The sequence below is a fragment of the Nematolebias whitei genome, chromosome 13 (assembly GCF_014905685.2).
Source record: "Nematolebias whitei isolate Nwh7 chromosome 13, NemWhi1, whole genome shotgun sequence".
Classification (NCBI taxonomy): Eukaryota; Metazoa; Chordata; class Actinopteri; order Cyprinodontiformes; family Rivulidae; genus Nematolebias; species Nematolebias whitei.
In genome coordinates, this window is record NC_056510.1 from 1,025,588 (window position 1) to 1,036,177 (window position 10,590).

At 44.3% G+C, this 10,590-nt stretch overlaps 1 protein-coding gene across 1 annotated transcript in view; it reads left to right on the forward strand.

The window, feature by feature from the left end:
• LOC119419438 (aryl hydrocarbon receptor) overlaps positions 1-10,590 on the forward strand; it is a 92,535-nt gene that overhangs the window by 67,604 nt on the left and 14,341 nt on the right. Inside the window, exons 3-8 of the mRNA XM_037686740.1 lie at positions 1,264-1,361; positions 2,806-2,895; positions 5,949-6,063; positions 6,424-6,551; positions 6,636-6,838; positions 6,948-7,057. Coding sequence (XP_037542668.1) covers positions 1,264-1,361; positions 2,806-2,895; positions 5,949-6,063; positions 6,424-6,551; positions 6,636-6,838; positions 6,948-7,057 — 744 coding nt within the window. The remainder of the gene's footprint in view (positions 1-1,263; positions 1,362-2,805; positions 2,896-5,948; positions 6,064-6,423; positions 6,552-6,635; positions 6,839-6,947; positions 7,058-10,590) is intronic.

Consider the following 10,590-nt stretch of genomic DNA (forward strand, 5'->3'; position numbering starts at 1 on the left):
TGTATGGTCAGGAGTCAAACAATAACCAGTATGGATGGTCAGGAGTCGAACATGAATCAGTCTAGATGGTCAGAAGTCAAACATCAGCCAGTCGGGATTGGAGTCCTCCATCTCTGCTTCTGTCTTGAAGCATTTTTTGTGTAGATGGAGTGGTGGCTTCAGTTAGTGAAAACCAAAGCTGTAATCTGTAAATCAAGACAGGTATGCATTAGAAGCTCTACGTGACTGCAGCCAGTCATGACCTTCACATGACAAGCCCCATCAGCCGTTGTGCAGTCGGTCCAACAGACCCACGGGCCTCCACCTGGTTTGGATGAAGGTGACCACTGAAGGGAACAAAGTGTGCCTTTATTTTAACTGATCTTGTCACATTTCCAGTTTGTCCTCACGCTGATCTTCTACATTTTGTTCATTTCTCCTCCAGTAAGAACGAGTAGAAACCACGTGTTTGTCAGAAGAAACTTCTTGTTGAAGAAACGTTGTTCATCAGACAATTCATGCAACAAAATCATAATTTTTTTATTTCATAAAGGAGGAGAATCTCAGTGATCCTGTTCAAATTAATAATTACTCTGCCTGCCACCTTTCATGGCTGAGTTTCAATTCAAGATGGCCGCCTCATCCATGTGTTAGTGGTACGGCTTGAGGATGACTCTCAACTACTACCATCTATATTTTTTAAGTCTGGGACTCAGGAGGAGGAGTTCCTGAGTGATGTGAGGATGGTGCACGACCTCGTCCTCAGTAATGAGGATGTTGTTTCGGTCGGTAGGGTGAAGAAAGAGTGGAGTCTTAGGTCGAAGGTCTGGATCTACAGGTCTGTCTACAGTCCAACCCTCAGCTGTGCTCATGAGGTTCGGATCAGGACTGACAGAACCAGGTCCTGGACCCAAGTAGCTGTAAAGAGCTAGAGATGGGAGGAGGAGCGAGGAGTAGAGCTGATGCTCCTCATCTAAAGGAGTCAGCTGAGGAGGTTCATCTGATCACGATGCCTCCTGGTAGGAGGCCCTGGGTCCGACCCAGAACTCTCTGGTCTGGGAACACCTCGGGGTCTCCCAGGAGGAGCAGGACAGAGGGAGGTCTGGGTTTCTCTCCTGGATATCCTTGACCCTCCTACAGGTGTGCTGAAGAAGGAGGTGGAGCTAACCTCTAACAGAAATGTGTAAAAGCATGTTCTTGTTTTCTGCATGTAAAACTTGTAGGACTCTTTGGGGGGGGCTTGGTTCTTGTTCTAACGGGTTCTGTGTCTGGTCCTCTGTGCAGCGACCATGAAGAACCACAACGGCAGCCGTCTGCCTCTGGGAGGGAACGGCCAGAACCTGGACACTGCCGGCTTTTCTGAAGGAGACCTGCTGCTCCAGGTAGGAGTCAGACACTCACCTGTTCTTCCTGCAGAGATCCAGGCTGGTCCAAACAGGTTCTGACGGGTCCTGTTTGGACCAGCTCCACTAATCTGTAGATCAAAAAGATTTTATTTTGAAAGGGAAGTAACCAAAATAAACTGATGTAAACCTTCAAATCAACTGAAACAGTGTCTCTGTTACGTTTAGCTGTTGTCTCTTCCTTTACAGCTGCAGAGCTTTTTCTGTTGATCTCCCTCTGCCCGTCAGACGAGCCCCCCCCCCCCCCCCCACACACACACACACACTTTAAAAACTCTTTAAAAACACATTTTTACTTCCTGGATTTTAGCACACACTGAATTTGTTCAGCACTGTTTTTATTGATCTTCATGTTTTAACAACTGTTTTAATTTTTATGTGTTTAAACTTTCTTGACTTTATGTGTACAGCACTTTGTTGCAGCTGTGGTTGTTTTAAATGGGTTTATAAAGAAAGTATTATTGTTGTTGTTGTTGTTGTTGTTGTTGTTGTTGTTGTTGTTGTTGTTATTATTTTCATTATTATTATTTTTATTATTACTACCTCCAGGAGCTTGTTTGTCCGGTCACTAATAATGTCTTTCAAAGTAAAAGACTCCTGTAGTTTAAAAATACAAGCATGAACAGGACACAGGATATGACGACGGGACACTTTCAAAATAAAACAGTCAATGTTTAAAAAATGAAGGACTGCTGAAATTTACTGAACAAGTTGGTAAAGCTAAACAGCTAAAAGTAGCTAAAGACTAGCTAAAAGCTGAACAAAGTAAAAGCTAAAAAATTGCAAAAGAGTAGCTAAAAGCTAAAAGTAAGACTAGCTTAAAGTATCAAAAGGCTTGTTAAAAGTAACCAAAAACTAGATAAAAGCTAAAAGAAGTCAAATAAATTGGCTAAAAGCTAAAACTAGCATAAGTCTAGTTAAAAGCTATTTTTATTTGTTTTATTTTACATTTATTTAACCTGGAAAAGGGCAGCACGGTGGTGCAACTGGTAGAGCTGCTGCCTCTCAGCGAGCAGGTCCCTGGTTCAAACCCCGGTCCAGGGGCCTTTCTGGGTGGAGTTTGCATGTTCTCTCCGTGCATGCGTGGGTTTTCTCCGGGTACTCCAGTTTCCTCCCACAGACCAAAAACATGCATGTTAGACTGATTGGTAACTCTGAATTGTCTCTAGGTGTGAGTGAGAGAGTGAATGGTTGTTTGTCTCGTTTGTCTCTATGTGTCCCTGTGATGGACTGGAGACCTGTCCAGGGTGTCCCCCGCCCCTCGCACAGTGATTGCTGGACATGGGCACCGGTGACCCCCGTGACCATCTGATCTAAAGATGATGCAGAAAAACTGGTCCATGCATTTGTCACGTCTAGACTGGACCATTGCAATGGTTTATTATCTGGGTGTCTCACTCGCTGACTGTCTGTCTCCCTACAGGCCCTGAACGGGTTTGTGTTGGTGGTTACCTCTGAAGGTTTGGTGTTCTACGTCTCGCCGACCGTCCAGGACTACTTGGGCTTCCATCAGGTCAGACTCCTGCTTTTGTGTCCAAATTAAACACGAGCCGAAGAATTGTTTCAGTTCCTCCTCAAACACAGGTCATGATGTTTATCTGTCCGACTGAGATGGAAGTCCCTGAACCTCTCATGCACCATGGTAACAACAGCTTTTCAAAATAAAGGTTGGATAAATCAGACTTTCTTTGAATTAATCTGTTCTTAACTGATAAACAACAAACATCAACAGATAACATGTAAACAGCTAAATAACAACTCGTAACTGACAACAAATTAACGTAAATAACAACAGATAAACAACAACACACAAGCAACACATAAGCAACAACAGATAACACGTAAACAACAACATGTGTAAACAACAACACGTAAACAACAACAAACAGCAATGCCTGTCATTATCCTTCAGAAGTTCAGCCAAACGGCAGAAGGTGTCGGACCAAAAACTGGTTCCACTGAACCTCCGAGGTTCAGGATGAGGAACTGCTGATTGATCTTCACCAGGAGGTTCTACTGCTCTGGAGCCTACAAGTGTGTGTTGGCACAACACCAAGGAGGAAAGACATCAGCAATGACCTTGGAGAAGCAGCCTGGGAAGGGTCAAAGTCATTCAGAGTCCATCGTTCTACAGAGAGCATTTCAGGCTGCAGGTTCACCATCATCTACACCATTTGTGTCAAACTCAAGGCCCGGGGCCAAATGTGGCCCTCGTTGACATCTGGCCCCCAAGATGATATGTGGAACATCAAATACTTCTATCTCTTGAATTTTTTTAGTAATCTTTGATTATGATGTCGAAAGCACAACAGAGAGCATCAAATGAGACCAATCAAGCTCTTGTTGAGGAACCTGCAGCCAAGAGAAGATGCTGAGTATCTGGTTTGAGTTCATGTAGATTCTGAAACTGGCCCTTAGTTTGAAAACGTTTTAATTTTGGCTCCTGTTGTGAGTTTGACACCCCTGATCTAGAGGAACCACAAAACCTCTGGACTAAGACCAGACATGAGGACATATGTTTACCCAGAATGCACTGTATCAAACAGCTCCTCCCATCTGTCAGCACGGTGGTGGAGGGCTAATGGTTTGGGCTCTTTAATGGACCAGAACCTTGTTTGCAGACCAAAGGGTTCTGGAGTCAGATGAGTCCGTCAGTCCAACAGCTGAAGTCTAGACCAAACTGGGTCCAACAGGACCATGATGTCAAACGCAGCATCCGACCGATCTACAACAGAACAGGTCAAAAGTAACAGAACCAAGGTGCTGCAACGGTCCAGTCCAGGTGTACGACCTCAGCCTGGCTGAAACACTGCTGGACCTTCAGAGAACAGGATCAGGACTATGTGGAGGACTTTGTTAGAAATAAATTCTGTGTGGAACATGTCCGGTGTAGTTCATGTCTAAACCTGAATTAGGCTGTTTCCTTGTAGGGCTGGGCGATGCAATGGACATGTCAGAGGACCAGACTGAACTTTTTTACATTTTTCTACCTGGATTATTGAGCAGCATCAGGATGTTTATTGAATGTACTCCACGTGTCACGAGTTTTACCATTTACGGTGGTTGAAGTGGCTCTATCGCAACCATCGAGTATTATTAGACTTGAAACAGTTCTTTTTCTCCCGTCTGCGCCCCCTCCTCCTCCCACTCTGAACACAAACAGCACCTCACCCGCGCGCTCCCCCCGCTTCCTGCTTGTCCATTTGGGGGGGAGTTAACACAACACGTAAACACGAGAGATGTATGAAGAGCAGCTGCTGCTGAACAGAAATAAAAACAATGACTGTTATTTGGAGATGGTTTGGATTTAAACGGTCAGATGAGCAGCAGACAGATGTTTCCTGTAGACAGTGCAGGAAACCAGTCCCGACAAAAGGTCAGAACTACGATTCTTTTCCACCATTTAAAACAGCTCTGTAAGTGAAGTTGTAAGCTGCTGCTCCGACTGTGTTTTCAGCCTCCTTCCCTGAGACAAACCACGGTACAAAACCCGTTCAGCCGTTCTGAGCCTTATGAGAAGAACAGTGAGAGGTGGTGCAACATTAATAAAGCAGCAGCTTATCATATGGATAAAGACATGGTCCCAGTCTCACTTGTGGAACAAGACAGCTAAAGTTAGCCATCTTGTTAGCCGTTAAGGACCGTGTCTAGCAATATGATAAGCTGCTGCTTTATATGTCACAGTACTGCTCACTGTAAGATTTGAAAATCTGTGTAGTTCTTCTTTTTCTGCCAACTTCACGCGGCCCCTCCTTCCCTCACTGAATACAAACGGCCCCTCACTGCTGCTTTTTTCATCCAACCTTTATTTCTACAGGTTGATGTCATTGAGCTTCGAGGACTCATTTACAGAGAGACCTGATTCAGGCAGACAAAAGTAGATGAGGAAAAGAGAAACACGTGGGGAGGGGAGGTAAAAAAGAATATCTTGCACAATGTCCTGACCGGGGCACAGTGTGACAGTTGCTAACAATGACCTCACACGTATTCAGCAACATACTAATGACATAATCATTTATGCATGAGGAGGTCAGGAGGTCATGCTCAGATCAGCCTGATTTGTGCCAACCTTCAGGGGGAGCAGAGCAGAGCTTCTTGTTCATAAACCTCCAGGAGAAATTGGAGGTAGTTGGCCTATTCAAGGCCAAGCAGGGAAGCCACATTCAGGTAACATTTGTTTGGGACAGGCCGACTCTGCTTGATTCTTTGTCTGCCTTCATGGTTCTGCTGCTCCGTCTCAGTGGCGACTCCAAACAGCCAAATTTAGTGGTCACTCCGCCAGGCCGTGCTTGTAGCCTTCTCCAAGGTCGATTCATTCATGCCAGCGAGTTCCAGGAATCACAAGTGGCCTGCGATTCTAAACAAATGTGTCCACATGAGGGCTTAGCTCACAAAGCATCCGAGTGCGAGTCCTCAAAGCACGGCACATTCCATAAATATCGTACATCGCGTTTTATCTTAAAAATATTGATATTAATTTTGGTCCATATCACCCAGCCTTAGTTCCTTGTTACTTTGAGTTTTGGGTCTGTCCTGCATGTCCAGCTTTGTCATATGTCCCTGCAGTCGGATGTGATCCACCAGAGCGTGTTGGAGCTGATCCACACCGACGACCGAGCCCTGTTCAGAGAGCAGCTCCACTTTGCTCTCAACCCTCAGCCGGTTCCTCTGGATGCAGAACGTAAGTACAGCTCAACTGGGCTGAACGTGTAAGGACTGATGGGGACATGTCTGTGTCCCAAACACTTGGTCTGTCCACCAGGGACAGCTGGTTCACCTGAGAAGTTAAGGAGGAATGTTAGCTAAAAGCTAACAGTAGCAAGAGACTATCTAGAAAAATGTAAAATTAGCTGAAAGTAGCTAAAGATTAACTAAAGCTAAACTTATCAAAGACCTGACAAAAACTAAAGGTATCTAAAGAGTCGCTAAAAGGAGCAGCATGTTTAGGATAACTTTTGAGTTTTTAGTCCCCACCTGGTTTTCAGTCTATGCCTGGTTTATTGTCTCCACCTGGTTTTTGAGTCGCCGCCTGGTTTTCCAGTTTCACAGAGCTGTGGAAGTGCTGTGACCTACAGCCCTGAGCAGCTTCCTCCGGACAACTCGTCTTTTCTGGAGCGGAGCTTCGTTTGTCGCCTTCGCTGCCTCCTGGATAACTCCTCTGGATTCCTGGTGAGGCTGGACTTGTTTTCTTGAAGCAAACTTTGAAAGAAGACCAGAAAACCAGGATCTGACGTACCTTCTTTTCTCAAATAGGCTCTGAAGTTCCAGGGGCGACTGAAGTACCTCCATGGCCAGAGTCCTTCGAGGGACAACGGAGCGTCTGGCAGGGTCCAGCTGGCTCTGTTTGCCGTGGCGGTGCCCGTCCAGCCTCCGTCCATCGTGGAGATCAGAGCCAAGCTGCTCCTCTTCCAAACCAAACACAAGCTGGACTTCACCCCGCTGGGCGTCAACGACAGGTTCTGCCTTCTTAGATTCATTGCCCAGTCCTCACCTGAGACTGGCTGCAGAGCCAGAACCAGGTTTGGGTGGTTTTTGATTCCAGGTCTCCTCTTGCTGTTGTTGTAGGGGGAAGATCATTCTGGGTTACTCAGAGACCGAGTTGTGCATGAAGGGCTCCGGATACCAGTTCATCCACGCTGCTGATATGATGTACTGCGCCGACAACCACATCCGCAGTACGTTTACTGTGCACGCTCACGGTTTACTGTGCACGCTCACGCAGCTAGGAAACATTCAGTCACGGTGCCATGAAAACATCGTCCACAGCTGCCTGAACATTCCTGAATCTTCTGTGTTCACCGGTTCTCTGCCGTACGTTTTTCAGTTCGTTCCTCAGTTTCAACAAGTCGTGTCTCAAAACGTTCGGCTCCTTCACGACGTTCCTGCTCAGACTTCTGGTGTTTGTGCAGCTTTTACGTTTTTTAGCTTTGTCGGCCATGTTTTCTCACTGAAAATGACTGGAGCTCTCCACATCCTTCAAACACTTTGCTGAATTCTGCTTTTTCTTCACATTTTCCTGTTTCCTGAAGCGTCAGCTGTTCACATTCAGCGCACATGAACCGTTCAGACGTGCAACTTTTTATCAGAAATCCTTCACGCTGCATTTGTCTGGTTATTGTTTGAAAGGCGTCATTATTGGTCAACCCCCCCCCCCCCCCCCAGGTCACTCCTCTAAGATGTCGAAAAACTGACAAACACCACTGATGCAATCAAATTGTCAAACCCAGTGTTAGAACTGGAATATTACCTTTAAAGGTTTTTACACAATCACTCTTTAGCTTTTATGATTCATCTGAAGATTTTTATTCAGATTCAGAAAATGTATTTGTTATACACACCCGATGTGGTACATGAGGTGGAACGAGATTATGTTCACAGGGTCCCAGTTACATCCAACAAAAAAATGTAAAATAAAAACAGTAATAACATCTAATATATGAACTAAGAAAAACATCAACTAAATATACACTAAACACTGATAACATAAAACATTACGCCGAACAGCAGCACGAACATGAGTCTGTGTGAGCAGATGAGCACGCATGAACACAGCAACATAAAACAGATCAGCAGCAACATAAAACAGATCAGCAGCAACACAAAACTGATCAGGAGCAACACGAAACTGATCAGCAGCAACATGAAACGGATCAGCAGCAACATGAAACTGATCAGCAGCAACATGAAACTGATCAGCAGCAACACGAAACAGATCAGGAGCAACATGAAACGGATCAGGAGCAACATGAAATGGATCAGCAGCAACATGAAACAGATCAGCAGCAACATGAAACTGATCAGCAGCAACACAAAACTGATCAGGAGCAACACGAAACTGATCAGGAGCAACATGAAACAGATCAGCAGCAACATGAAACAGATCAGCAGTAACATGAAACAGATCAGCAGCAACATGAAACGGGTCAGCAGCAACATGAAATGGATCAGGAGCAACACGAAACGGATCAGGAACACGAAACGGATCAGGAGCAACATGAAACGGATCAGCAGCAACATGAAACAGATCAGCAGCAACATGAAACAGATCAGCAGCAACATGATGTGATTTTTCAGTGATTATTCTAGTTAGAGATTCATGATTCATGAGTCTAACAGCCTCAGGTTATGATTCATTTGAAGATTTTACCACAGTGATTCCCTGAGGTCACTCACCTTGGCAGGGTGCTGGTCTCTTTGGGGGTTTTGTCGACAGAGACCTTGTCTTATGTTGCTTGCTAGTTTAGAGCTACGTTAGTGCCGGCAGTTGTCGACGGGGGGGTGGGGGGAGAAGATAATAACGGAAAAGGAAACACTGACAAAATGTCTGACACAGAGATGATATCTTGCTTAAACCTTTGAGTTTCAACTTTTCGAGATGGGGTAGAGGCAGGCCAGTGGACTTGGGATCAGAAAGTTGAATACAATCAATAAATAATAACTTAAAATTGATCAGCAACATTTTAACTCAGGAGTGTTAAATAAAACAATTTGTGCTGATTTTTTAAAATCAGAATGAGGAAGTCAGGATTAATGGCTACAATGAGCACTTCTTGCAGTGCACGGCTGTTTGAAGCGGAGTTTGAAACCTGATCCTGCAGCTCTCAGCTCCTGCTCAATGTTTAGCTGGACCTGGACTTGGTCTTCAGAGCAACAACAGCAGAGAAGTCACAAAGAGCGCAAGAGCGAGCGGGTCCACGGGAACGCACATGCACACAAGAGAAGAACCGACAAGTTGTTTAATGACATAAAATATATTTTGTTAGCAAACAATAGAGTCCTAACATTTATTAAACATTACGTCTGTATTTACAAAAAAATACAAATCTAAATTGTTCTTTGACAAACTCATGGATAAAACTAAAACATTTTGTAAAGACAAAATAGGAAAGAGGGGGCAGGTGTTGCTCTCGCTTTGAGTTTACTCTTTGTTGTATGTGTCTGTGAGTGACGTCCAGAGCGTCATAAAAACAGCAGCGGAGGTGTCAGAGTTTTTTATTGATGTCTCAGCAGCGGAGGGGAGCGACACGGTTCAGGCATGGCTCCTAAAACACCAAGACAGTCATATTTGTTCATAACTTCATTATTACAAAGTCTGAGAGCTGCGGGATCAGAGCGAATAGTTGCCAAACGCACCCTGACAAAATAAGAATGGTGCAACAAAACAAATTACTCCCTGCTGCAAAATGTTCCCCGGGGTCACACGCACTCCGCCTGGCATCGCTCCGGGCATCGCTTTTGCTAACAAACCTTCCTTTTTTCATTATTTCACACTTTTTACACACATTATATATTGTTATTATTATATATTATATGTATTAAAATGTCAACATTTCAGTTTATCGTGGGCGGCTGTGGCTGAGTTGCAAGAGCAGTCGTCCTACAATGGGAGAGTTGGAAGTTTGATTCCACCAGCATTCACATGTTGAAGTGTCACTGGGCAAGACACAGAACCTCTCATTGACTCTGTGTGTCCCATCGGTGTATGAATGTGTGTGTGTATTAAAGTGCTGTATGAATGTGTGTGTAGTAGAGTCCTGTATGAATGTTTGTGTAGTAGAGTGCTGTATGAATGTGTGTGTAGTAGAGTCCTGTATGAATGTGTGTGTGTGTAGTAGAGTGCTGTATGAATGTGTGTATTAAAGTACTGTATGAATGTGTGTTGTAGAGTACTGTATGAATGTGTGTTGTACAGCGCTGTATGAATGTGTATGTTTAGTAGAGAGCTGTATGAATGTGTTTTGTAGAGTGCTGTATGAATGTGTGTGTATTAGAGTCCTGTATGAATGTGTGTGTGTAGTAGAGTGCTGTATGAATGTGTGTATTAAAGTACTGTATGAATGTGTGTTGTAGAGTACTGTATGAATGTGTGTTGTAGAGTACTGTTTGAATGTGTGTTGTAGAGCGCTGTATGAATGTGTGTGTTTAGTAGAGAGCTGTATGAATGTGTTTTGTAGAGTGCTGTATGAATGTGTGTGTAGTAGGGTGCTGTATGAATGTGTGTGTGTGTAGTAAAGTGCTGTATGAATGTGTGTGTGTAGTAGTGCTGAATGAATGTGTGTGTAGTAGAGTGCTGTTTGAATGTTTGTGTAGTAGAGCGCTTTATGAATGTTTGTGTAGTAGAGCACTGTTTGAATGTTTGTGTAGTAGATCGCTGTATGAATGTGTGTGTAGTAGAGTGCCGTATGAATGTGTGTGTGTAGTAGAGTGC